General features: G+C 36.2%; 2 protein-coding genes and 1 long non-coding RNA gene across 5 annotated transcripts in view; 2 read left to right on the top strand and 1 right to left on the bottom strand.

Moving 5' to 3' along the window:
- The window catches only part of LOC126612399 (uncharacterized), a 172,387-nt gene that overhangs the window by 52,040 nt on the left and 107,326 nt on the right, over positions 1-13,021 (top strand). The window lies entirely within an intron of this gene.
- LOC126612390 (uncharacterized) overlaps positions 1-13,021 on the top strand; it is a 31,510-nt gene that overhangs the window by 801 nt on the left and 17,688 nt on the right. The gene's annotated exons all lie outside the window — the stretch shown is intronic.
- The window catches only part of LOC126612387 (NEDD8-conjugating enzyme Ubc12-like), a 56,613-nt gene that overhangs the window by 41,900 nt on the left and 1,692 nt on the right, over positions 1-13,021 (bottom strand). Inside the window, exons 4-8 of one of the 3 annotated variants that reach the window (XM_050280795.1) lie at positions 10,948-11,026; positions 9,450-9,508; positions 8,350-8,417; positions 8,189-8,263; positions 8,013-8,078 (exon numbers count right to left, since the gene is read on the bottom strand). In XM_050280795.1, the coding sequence (XP_050136752.1) occupies positions 8,369-8,417; positions 9,450-9,508; positions 10,948-11,026 (187 nt within the window). In that variant the 3' untranslated portion in view covers positions 8,013-8,078; positions 8,189-8,263; positions 8,350-8,368. The other 2 variants (XM_050280794.1, XM_050280793.1) reach the window with 2 other exon arrangements.

The following is a 13,021-nucleotide window of genomic DNA, read 5'->3' as shown; positions in this document are numbered from 1 at the left end:
CAATTCTGATAACTAGGAATTTCTGATATAAATTTTTTCAAAGTATGCACCCAACTTATTCGGATACCAAAATGGTTTGATTTCTGATAGTTGTCTACTCAATTATAAAAATGAAAAGTTAATTCTCGTTTGTCAAAAGCCTAGCTCTAGCCTAGATTTTTTAACTCAGTCACGTATATACATTTTACGCAAAATGTTACTGTTTTTGTTCATGTGCTCGTGCGCATTACAAGTTCGATTTTCGCAATTGTACATGTGGACGTTTTATTATGTCGTACAAGAATTGTAAGACCAATCATGCAAGTTGAAATAACATATTTGGATATGCTCTAAATTCACTTAACTTATGGAAAGAGAAATTTGAACTCGAACATTCCAGATTCCTTTGCATAAACAAATATCATAAGACCAGCCATGAAAGTCGAAACAACATATTTTCGTAGGCAATATTAACACACTAGAAAACGTATGATAAATATTGAGCGAAGTAGGTTTGATTACTAAATGTGAGTTTATTCATAAATTTTAGTTTTGTTGTTAATTCCAACTTTTACTTGATGATAATTATGAAATAATTACAAACAAAAAAATAACAAAAAAACAATCCACATTTAAAGTTGGTTTTAATTCATATGAAGTTATTTGAGCTCAAATAAAATTTCTCTTCTTAAAATCTAGGGAGTTTTGTTAAAACACTGAAAATCGTAAGAGGGGTATATATTAAACAACATTAAATTAATTTAATGATTAAAATTTTAATCATTCTTACCTCTCTAACCGAACACCAACATATCTACTATTCTTGCAAACCAAGCTCCAGTTTCTCCCTCACATTTGGCCGGCACCTTGCTCTCCCACAATACAAACCAAAACAACGAAGCAGCCACCTATTGCTAGACCAAAATTGTTGGAGCATGCTTGGTGTTGTTATTGAAAGCAATTCCTGAAAAAATAGAGAAAAAGAAGAGAAAAAAAAAAGAGGCGTATGAAGCGGCATTGAACCGGGAGCTGAGAACGTCGTCTTTGTCCTCTCCGGGCCATGACCTGTTTTGTACCCCTTTGGATAAACAAAAAATGAAAATAGAAAAACAAAAAAACGTGTAGCCAACCTCCTCCTCCCACCTCCTCTTCACACCTCAATTGGAAATTTGAATTTCAATTCAACTTTGTTTAAGTATATATGGTATAATTGTCTCCTTAAATACATTGTTAAATTCAATCTCCAATTACGATTTTGACAGTTCTCCTATTACAATTTTATCCAACATAACACACATGATAATTTGGAGAGTTTTGAAAATCTATCAGGAACAATGTTTGGTACAACAAAATGTAATAACTCAATTAGTTGGAAACTTAAAAAAAAAAAAAGAATCTACGAATTGCATTATAACATTTGGTGTAATGTGTGTTTGCATATTATGCTAGACCTATTGTATCATAAAGATCAATCAATTCAAGAGCTTTCATTTTTCCTTTTCAATCTCTCTCTTGTTTCTCTCTATATCATCTTCTTTTGAACTAATCTTTTATCTTTTGCAACGTAGTTAACAGTTCCATTAGATAGATTGTGTGTACTGAATTCCATCTTCTAGTTTTAGGTTTGGTATATGATCGGGGGTTTGGTCTTGGAGACTTGTTAGGAGAACTCAACGAGTTCTTCTCACGTCTAGGTAAGTCATTAGCTGGCATTTTGGAGGAAGTATTCAATGTGCCCATTTCAGAGGAAGTGTTCAGTGTGTCACGAAAACGGCACAGGATACAAAGTGTTATAATATAAATTGTTAAATTTTTTTTACGTATTCAACACTTAGTGTACTTGACATATTCTCATGACACTGAAAATTTTCTCGACAATTTGATGTTGTCTTGGTTTTTGTCTTTGAGCTCGGAGATTAGTTATTACTATAATGGTAAATCCTATTTATCTGTATTGTCGTACTTTTAGGCATATCGAAAACTGCGACAGAATGAGACCTATAATCCAAATGGTTACTGAGCCTAGCATGGCGATTTCCAGGTGCAAGTTACGCTCAATAGGTGAAACGATGTTTCATGATCTAATGTTACAATTGTTGGGCTTCGCATAAAATATTGTCCCAGTAGCCGTGTTTTCTTGCAGTGTTTGATATGTCTTTGTTAGGAAAATAGACTATATGAAACATGATTATCATTACATTTACACAAAACAGTAACATTATCCATCAAGGTTGCACTAGGTGTTAGTCAGACGGAGGATAAGAAAAATTACACAAAAACAGTAACATTATCCATCAAGGTTGCACTATTTATACAAAATTGCAATTGTATATGAATATATACATGATCCTCAAAACAGCAAATAATGACTTCATCTCTCAATTATTTACACAAAATTGCAATTGCATATGAATATATATATATATATGCACATATATATGTGTGCGTGTGTGTTTGTGTGTATATATATATCAATGCATAATACATAACATTACTACAGGTACGCAAATTTAAATTGCCATGATCGATGTCGCTGTTGTGAGATCTCAAACCAATTATTTATTATCGTGAAGAAAAATTAAACAACAAAATAATATGTAATTAATTCAAAATACTATTATAACTAATGACATCTTAACGTTTAATATGCAAGTAAGTCTCTCTTCGCTCGGTATAAATAATGGCGAATGATGATCTCCTTATTTAGGTGTGAATTGGAATTTCTATTGCTTTATCATTTCTCTTTCAAAATTTAAGCTGTGCTTTAATTGGACAATGGGATGCATGCCTACTCGGTACTAAATCACACATATAATTATGTAAATGCGATCTCTATCCTGCCTAATACTTTCGTGGCTTTTTAGCCAAAATGGTCTATGAAATTTGTATAACTTCTCACTTTGGTCCTTGAAATTAGAAATCAATAAAGGTGGTTCATGAGTTTGTCTACCATCAATCATTTTGGTCATTTCATGAAAAAATTTCATTAAATAATGCTAAAATGACAAAAATACCCTTACTTTTTGTCAAATCATTTGGTCATTGTTCATTAAATTGAGGGTATTTTTGTCATTTTGCTCCTTATTTAACACAATTTTTCATGGAATGACCAAAATGATTGCTTGTGGACAAACTCAAAGACCACTTCTATTGATTTCAAATCTTAGGTATCAAAGTGATGAGTTATGCAAATCTCAATGATCATTTTAGCTAAAAAGCCTACTTTTGTTGGGATCTCATTAATTTAAGTCCATTTTTGTATGTTTGGCTGCTAGAAAAGAGTACAAAGACTACATCTCTCATGTACCTCATTTTATATATGAAATCAGGAATGGTTTTGCTAGAACAGAGTGCAAGGCTCTTTGACGTTTTTGCATTGTACTAAACGCTATTGTATTCTATATTTTAATCCGGTCACATATATACAGTTTGTCTAGAATTTTATTATTTTGTTTCATGTAGCTCGGGACCATCACAATTCGACTTTCACGATTGTACATATACACTTTTTATTTATACCGCACAAGGATTATAAGATCAACCATGCAAATTAATATAATATCTGGATGCTCTAAATTTATCTAGCTTATAAAAGAGATTGTATTAAATACATATATTCACATTAGTTATATATGTATTAGGTGCATATAAGTATGAGAAGCAAACGATTTTCATAAGAATAAGAATAAAAAACCAAATATTTCCAACTAAAAAAGGAAACAAAACAAAATTTAATTAAACTAGCCTATCAAAGATCGGGTACGAACCATAAAGATGTGGTATACAACTGCGACCAAGAACGACTTTTGGGGCAACTAAAATGCCTAATACTCTTATTTGTGAAGGAAAATATTCCATAGTTACATCCGGTTGAGTCATAACACGAGTAATCAAAGTCAAAATAAATATTGTTTTTTTTCTACCTTTTGACCATAGAGTACAATATACGGCGGAATGGTGGTTGCTCACAAATAATACCCGACCACCAAGTTCAACAACCTCCATCCATTGTGGACCAGCATCAATATCACACTCCAGTTTGAACACTCGAAATCCTTTAGTCTTAGGTGGCTCAGTGTAACTAAGGGCTGATTTGGTATTGTTGTGCTTTGACAAAAAGCTGCTGTGAGAATAAGCGGCTGTGAAATAAATCAGCCGAGTGTTTGGTAAATTTTTTTGTAAAAGTGCTTTTGGAAAAAAAAGCAGTCTGATAGTGGGTATTTTCATTAAAGGAGCACTGTAACTCTGTGTGCTTTGAAAAAAAACTAGTTTTCCAAAGCTGTAAATAGCTGCTTTAGCTTTTTTCTTTGATTTCAGCTTATTCTCACAGCATCTTCCAAAATAAGCCTTTTTTTTTAGTTTACCAAACACCTAAATCCCTTACAGCTTTTTTTCATGAGTGTTTCTTTTTAAGCACCTCACTCCCAAACCACTCCTAAAGGTCTTTCCAAGCATGACCTTATGCCAAGGATCGGCTATTAAACATGTTTCTTGTTTAGGCTTGTAGTTTGGATTGAGGAGCCTCCAAATGTTATTCTGGACCTTCTCATTCAACAAACAATATAATATTAGGAAAACTAATGAAAATGACTTGAAAACTTTGAGTTTTAACGATAAGGACAAAATAAAGGGTAAAATAAATAGTATCAAGTTTGACTTTTTAGTATAAAAATGTGAATTCTCGTTAAAATAAACAGTACTATGATCTTTTCGTTATAACTCTTTATAATTTTTCAAGTTAATGATGTCGACTTTTCCTTCCAAAAAATAAAAAAGCAACTCCATAGATGCAAAATCTTTTGGCAGGTGAACGAAATCACGGCCATTGTAATGCTCCACTCTTGATCCATCATAGTCAACGAATTTGTATCAATTGGACGTGTCCACCCATCAGCCACAGACCAAAGCAACGAGGTCATAGTCTGAGGAGATAAGCTGCCTACATCGTACCAAAATCGTAGGACAAAAGCTGATATTGTCCAGTCTTAGTCTTAGCTAGGGGGTGTCTACCCCTACCCCCAAACAACAAAAACAAACAAATTTTAGAGAAAACCTCTCGGTACTGTATATTTTAACGAAAAATTACATTTTTACACTAAAATATCAATTATGATATTATTTATTTTACCTTTTATTTTGTCTTTATGATTAAAACTCAAAGTTTTCAAACATTTCATTAGTTTTCTTAAAAAACAAAGCTCCAAAAAAAGGGTTTAGGACATCTATAGCCTACAACATGGCATATCAGAGGGATAAGGATTGTCTGCCCTCCACTTCTGATGCCCTCCCCGTGCTCTTCTGTTTTGTGTGGTCATGGTTAAGCCACGTCAACATTTTATATTGTTTTTTTTTATATATATAATAAGACAAAAATGAATAGTAATATAAAATGTTGACGTGGCTTAACCGTGATTACACAAACAGGAGGGCACGGGGAGGGCACTGGAAATGGAGGGCAGACAATCCTTGTCCATATCAGAGCCAGACACACAGTCTGCGCCTGAGCCTATAAAACAAAGACAAGTCCGGCTTCTAAGCAGTCGGTGATCTGCCATCAACAATTGTTGTACAGGCGTGACATTTGCTGAGTCCAAGTTTTATGGAGTAGGAACTCCCCTCCTAATCTCTCCCCCCTTCCATCACCTCTTATTTAAACGGTTGCAATTACGCCATGTTTATATCTTGTTTTGAAAATTTTATATAGAAAATAAGGCAAAAAGAAGAGTGAGAGGAGGGGATGTAATGGGATGGTAATAGGAAGGAAGAAAATCCTACACCCATTGGCAGGGTCACTGGGACCCACCTCCTCCTTACTCCTCAATTGGAAATCTGGAATTCAATTAACCCTATTCAAGTAGATATCGTATTATTGTCTCCTTGAAAACATTGTTAAATTCCATCTGCTATTACGATTTTATCCATCATAACACACGTGCTAACATGGAGAGATTTTTTAAAATATAACGAGAACAATGTTTGTACATTACTCTAGCTACCTTAAGCCACACCATAGTTCATAAAAAAAATAACATACAACCTAAATCAATCACTTGGGTTCCAAACCCGCATGTTGCATCTAATCCTAACATTTTATTTTCTCAAGTACTGTAGTGTGTAAAAGCTTTGACACAACCCACGTTGAGGCCCCATCAACTTTTACAAGATCCAGCCCAAGTCAAGAGGCCTAGTGGACCGAGTCATATAGCTGACTAAACCTCTGGTTACCCACTGAGTTGAAGTGCTGATGTGTCCAATTTTTTTTTTTTTTTGAGAAACTGGATAAATTCATAACCAGGGCCGGAGCTAAAACACAAGGAAGCCTACCAGGAGGCAACAACCAGAGGAGAAAAATAGAAAGCAGTGAAGATGGGAGTACAGACTAAAGACACAGCACCAAGTGCCAAGCGTCACCCATTTCACTACCAAAATACAATTATGGGGGACAAGGGAGACCATCCTTGTTCAAAATATGAACCAACGACGATGGGGGACGGCTAATCCAAGTAGACCCGCACATCTCCGTGTTACTTCTCGACGCCAAGCGGTTCGCCGCCAGATTGACCGATCTCGGAACCCAAGACCAGCGGCATGATTGGAAGATATCCTTAAGCCTTAAGATTTTAGTCAACGTAGGATAAGCCTCCTAGCGGCCAGAGGACATATCATGAGCCAAAGCAGAAATGTTCTCTTTAGAATCTGATTCAACAATAATTCTATGCAAGCCCATAGACTTAGCAAACTCACAACCATACCAAATGGCAAGTGCCTTGAAGTGTTCATTTACTTATATAATAACACTTGGTTATCAATTTATGTGTGTGGTACAAGAAAGTATGGGATGTGCTATCCACACATCTCATTTTACTTCTCACACACCCATTGATAAATTATGTCAGTTGATATTCTTCAATTCATCCAATCTTACGGTTGAAAATTAAAAAGGTATGTGTGAGAAGTAAAATGGGGTGTGTGAATATCACACCCCTAAAGTATTCTCTGTCAACTATTCACACACCCTAAATATCCAAAAACCATTTCCCGCCCCCCGACTGAGTTACGGGTGGTTCTATCCTGAATATCCAAAAAACCAGTAATACCTTTGCACTCCTTCTATAATCAACTTAAAGCAAGACCACCCATGAACCTCGAACCTACTTCATTAGGCTTAATCCAAAGGTATTAGTATTATTTTCCCTAACTTAAGTAGAATGGTGCACGTAGTGTTACCTCACAAGACCTCCAATTTTCTAAAACCCTCAAGTTTTTAGTCTAACAGAGACAATCTATGAATCTAAATCCGATCACTTATGTACAATCTATGAATAGTGTAACTATTTTTGTTCATGTATCTTGGGAGCATCAAGATCTCGACTTTAAAACACAACTGTACATGTACACTTTTTATTTATGTCGCACAAGGATTATAAGACCGACCATGTAAGTTGATGAATACTCCAAATTCATATAACTTATGAGAAAAAAGATTTGAACTCGAACGCATATACCAAACCTACGACACCATGCTTGGGGATTCAAACCGGGGCACATATATTTTCAAAGATTTAATTCACATAACTGTAAGTTCATAAAGTGTAAAAGAACAATATAAAGAGAAAAACTTAATTAATTGGTGCTATGTTCAATTAATATAGCGGATGCAATCTGCAATTATATTAATTAAAGCCCAAGTAATGAGAAGTAAATATTAAACGGCATTGTTGTAACTATTCGAGATTTATTTGTTTAATATATAGTTCTATTATTTAATTAAAGTGCTTTGTTAAATTATGTTTTTTTTCATAAATCAATGAAACATTATAATTAAATTTTATTTCTCAAATAAAAAGGGGTACATCTTAAAAATCTAATAAGATAACCTAATAATTATATGTACCCAAACCAATTTGTGATGCTAGGTTCGTCTTCACTGAGGTTCGAGGTGCCTCATCACATAAAAGATTTCTTCTTCTTGTCACTTTCCTTAATTTGTGCCTACAAAAAGCTTGCGTGTTCGGCGATGCTTTGTCGTCAACCTTCATGAACATAGCTTCCCAATCTATTTTATCAATCTGAAGTTCCTTGCATGCTCAACTTGACTTCTATAAAATAAACCACTCTACTTGTCAGTCTCACCTTTTAACGTCGTCTCCTTTGGAACAACGTTAGAAACACACTTAATAATTCAGTATGTTGGGCAAATTTTCACAACCTTCCAACATTTGTGATGGTTGAACCTTGTGATGAATTTGGGCAAAATTAGGTACCAACTGTTTGCTCGCATCAACTAAAACAAATAAAGTGGGAAAAAAAATAATTATCTCAAAAAAAATAAAAGTAGGTGCTGACAAAAAAAAAATAGAAAATTGTTACCTCATCCCCATTATTTGTGTCACCTTGATAATGTTTCACCGCTTTTGTCTGAGCATCTCAACAACTGCCTAATGCAAAACTCAAAATTTTTATCATACTGGTAAGTGCACTTTTCCTACGACTAGTTCCATACCGACTGCTATAATTTCATGAAATTTCTTCCGCACAAGAAAACATCTTTTAGCGATTAACCATGCAGTTTCGGTTTCGACCCTACCTTCAACGGGATATGCCTTTTCGTAAGCACAAACAACATAGGAATGTAATCAATTAAATTAGAATGTAATAAAAGATTGTACATAATTTCGCATTCTTGCTTTCCTTTTTTATTTTATTTTTGAGACATAGTAGAGCTCTAAGTTTTCTGGATTTTGTCTGGGGATAAATGTTGTAATTCTAGTGCATTTTATAAAATTGATAGACAGTGGGAAAAACCTTAAAGGTTATGAATATGCATTATTTGGTCTTTCAGTTACAACTTGCATCCTGTACTTTTATTTTAAAGTCATCAAGAGACTGTAATTGAAGGGATTGAGAATCCACAAACTTTTTTTTTTTTCATTTTTGGGGTATCATACCTTTTTCATTTTATGTATGATACCCGAAAAATGAAGAAAAAAAAGCCCGTGGATTCTCAATCCCTTCAATTACAGTCTCTTGATGACTTTAAAATAAAAGTACAAGATGCAAGTTGTAATTGAAAGACCAAATAATGCATATTCATAACCTTTAAGATTTTTTCCACTGCCTATCAATTTCATAAAATGCACTAGAAATATAGCATTTATTCCTAGGGCAAAATCCAGAAAACTTAGGGCCATGTCTAATAAATAAGACAAAGGAAATCAGGTGGTAGGAACATCATACTATGTAAAAATGCAAATTATGCATTCGGGATCTATAATCTTCGTTACATAAACCTAGAGGACATAAAAATATCTCTATTGCTTTCCCTGATGCATCATATTCCTAAGAACCTGACTATCTTTAGGGTGATTTTTGTCCTAAATTGACAATTGATCGCCACCATATCATCTCACAAATGGAATTAGAAAAATAAACGGTGCTATAAAGATGCATTGAAAGACATGGAAGCATACTGTGATGAATTTGATTTCGGTTCAGCAACAGCTCCCGCTTCTAAGTCGATGTTAGGTTCCTGCATGAAGAAATGCAGGATTTGAGTTCACAACAGGTACACATCCAAATAAAACCTAGCAACAACAAAACGGATAATTTGTTTGAGGTCACGAAATATTTTGTGTTATGATAAGAGATACCGTGAACAGGTGATACAATCCGTAAATAACAGTGTTCATGGGGATTTGAGTTGCACAAGAGGAAGAAGGAAAACGGCTTTTGGGTAAGATAATGGGCTTTGAATTCCAACATTTAATGCCTATTTCACCAGGCCCAACCCAAAATTACGGGATATGGATCAAACATGCTGAAAAACTGATTGCAATTTGCATTCATGCATCTTTGGGAGAAGAACTCGCATACAACTAACATGCTAAAGTGATGATGTTTTAAACTAATCATGAAATGTTATGTCAGTAAATTAAAGCACATGACGATGCATAAGGGATTGGGACACCGCCACTATGTAGTCCCATTTCTCTGAAGTTTTATGTTTTCATGAGTTTAATCTAATACTCCGAATGAGCAAAATGCTAAATCATACGTATAATAGTTATGATTTTATACATGCACGCGCAAATTATGGGCTGAAAATTTGCCACAAGACAAGACCGTAAATGATTGAGGTTGAACTGGGAGACACGATATGTTGAATTGTTGTTTTATTAATAACTGCATCCCCAAATTATCGAACCATCAACAAAAACAGGCCACGACAGTTAAATTGAAATAGCAAGTCATAACCAAGCCTTAACATGATGCCATCTTATTAATGGAAGGAAGATCAAAATTACACTAATACACACTCTCCTGCTACAAGTATGGGCTGAAAATGTGCCACCAGACAATCCCCCACCAAGTACTCACCTGAAATGCAGAAAACACCCAAAAAACATACAAACCTTCAACCTCATACAACCATGGTTGGACCACGAAGAAGCAAAACCCTAGATAAACCAAATCAGTAGAAGTCACCCGTTTTGCACCCAGGAAAATGGGGCCCTCCCACCCATATGTTTCCCTCGATCGATTTTCTCACATTCAAATCAAACAATTTTGGATTGCCCTCAAAAGATCAGCTGCTTCTTGATTCAAGGGGTCCTCATGGTTAGGTTCCTGCATGAAGAAATGCAGGATTTGAGTTCACAACAGGTACACATCCAAATAAAACCTAGAAAAAAACAAAACAGATAGTTTGTTTGAGGTCACGAAATATTTTGTGTTGCGATCAGAGATACCGTGAATATGTGATACAATCCGTAAATAACAGTGTTTATATTTAAGACAGGTTTCCAGTCTTCCCAAAGAATGTTAAGGCAAGTGTTTCCTTCTAAGTCGATGTTGGGATGGTAGATCTGCACATATGGTATGCATTATACAACACCAGATATATTTATGGTTTGGATCGTAACCAATATACACGAAAGTTAAGTTCTGATATAACTAAGGTTTCGTTACCTTGGTTTTGCACTTGACCTTCGGAGGCTCATGAGGGTAGACTGCGGGAACTTTAAACGTGAAGACAAACCCACCACCCCTGCGACAAGAGGTACAAAATGTCGGTGTCAGCAAGATGACATCAAACAACAACAACAACAACAAAGCCTTTTCCCACTAAGTGGGGTCGACTATATGAATCCTAGAACGCCATTGCGCTTGGTTTTGTGTCATGTCCTCCGTTAGATCCAAGTACTCTTAAGTCTTTTCTTAGAGTCTCTTCCAAAGTTTTCCTAGGTCTTCCTCTACCCTTTCGGCCCTAAACCTCTGTCTCGTAGTCACATCTTCGAACCTGCGCATCTGTAGGCCTTCTTTGCACATGTCCAAATCACCGGAACCGATTTTCTCTCATCTTTCCTTCAATTTCGGCTACTCCTACTTTACCTCGGATATCCTCATTCCCAATCTTATCCTTTCTCGTGTGCCCACACATCCCACGAAGCATCCTCATCTCCGCCACACCCATTTTGTGTACGTGTTGATGCTTCATCGCCCAACATTATGTGCCATACAACATCGCTGGCCTTATTGCTGTCCTATAAAATTTTCCCTTAAGCTTCAGTGGCCTACGACGGTCACACAACACGCCGGATGCACTCTTACACTTCATCCATCCAACTTGTATTCTATGGTTGAGATCTCCATCTAATTCTCTGTTCTCTTGCACGATAGATCCTAGGTAGCGAAAACAGTCGCTTTTTGTGATCTTCGCTAGATTGCTCCGGTCATTAGTGTGGATAAGTATATAAATGGATAGAGATAGGAAAGCAAACACAAGATGTATGTGGTTCACCCAGATTGGCTATGTCCACGGAATAGAGGAGTTCTCATTAATTTAGTATAAATGAATGATTTAGTGAAGTACATGTGAGTGATTTAGTATAAATGACATTAGGAAATATTGTGGGAGAATGATCTCGTAATCACGAAACTTCTAAGTATCGGAGTGTGGTATCGTCTTGACTTGCTTTATCTGTCTCATAGGTAGATGTGGCATCTTCTCTGGAAGTACTCTTCCTCCATCCAGGGGTGGTATCTTTAACTGGTGGAGATGCACAAGGTAATGTATCAATTTCACTTGAAGCTTACTTGTAGTTTTAGGCTTGGTCAAGCGTGATACAAACCATGTAGTGGGAGCCCCCCAAGTCGCCGAGCTAGGGGATCTGCTGAAAGAGGTGACAGACAAGGTAAGCAATCAGAGCTCCGGCTGATTGTTCACATTCTCCCTATCTTGCAGGCAGCATGAAGGATAAAGAGAAGAAAAATGAGAAGAGATGATATGGGATACTTTTGCTTTTGAAGAAGTAACTTTCCACAGGCTTATTCTTGAACTGAGCTGGAGGGTTTTCTGGTTTCCTCCGGAGTATAAGGCCGACTGAAGAATTTGAGGATCAAAACAAGTCCATCAAATCTAGAGTACGTTCGACCCTGCTGATATGGGATACTTTTGCTTTGACAGAGTAATGGATGTATCGGCACGAGTGCTGTTACGCTTGTCTCTACCCGCTTCCTTGTATCCTTCTCACTTGCCCTATCTGTTCCTCAGGCAGATGCGGTATCTTCCCTGGAAGCATAAGATGTTGAAGATGAGTACTCGAGAGCAATGCTAAGTAAGTAAGTTCCAGGCAGTCAGTTCCTGGCTGGAAGCTTGATTCCAAGTGCTGACTGATTGCTCTCTTTCTCCTTGTCTTGCAGGTAAGAACAAGGCCAAAGGAAAAGACAGGGAAAAAGCATGATATGGGATACTCTTGCTTTTAACCCTGATGATATGAGATATTCTTGCTCTAGTATAGCTTGTTTGCAGAGGAATTATTGGGGGGAAAGACAACTGAATATTTCGAAAGGCTTCGTTGGGAGTGCCCTCTCAGATATGAGGAAGGGTTGAGCATTTTTGCAGGTCTGCCTGTCCGTTGGGGATGGAAGTCGACATATATAGGAGTCTCCTTAACAACAAGTAGTAATGCTATTCCTTTACCCTACTTGGTCATAGCACGGTAGTGGGAGCTGCCAGCTTCACATGTTTTAATTTTGTCAG

The sequence above is a fragment of the Malus sylvestris genome, chromosome 17 (genome assembly GCF_916048215.2).
Source record: "Malus sylvestris chromosome 17, drMalSylv7.2, whole genome shotgun sequence".
Taxonomy (NCBI): Eukaryota; Viridiplantae; Streptophyta; class Magnoliopsida; order Rosales; family Rosaceae; genus Malus; species Malus sylvestris.
This window is presented reverse-complemented; position numbering and strand designations above follow the sequence as displayed.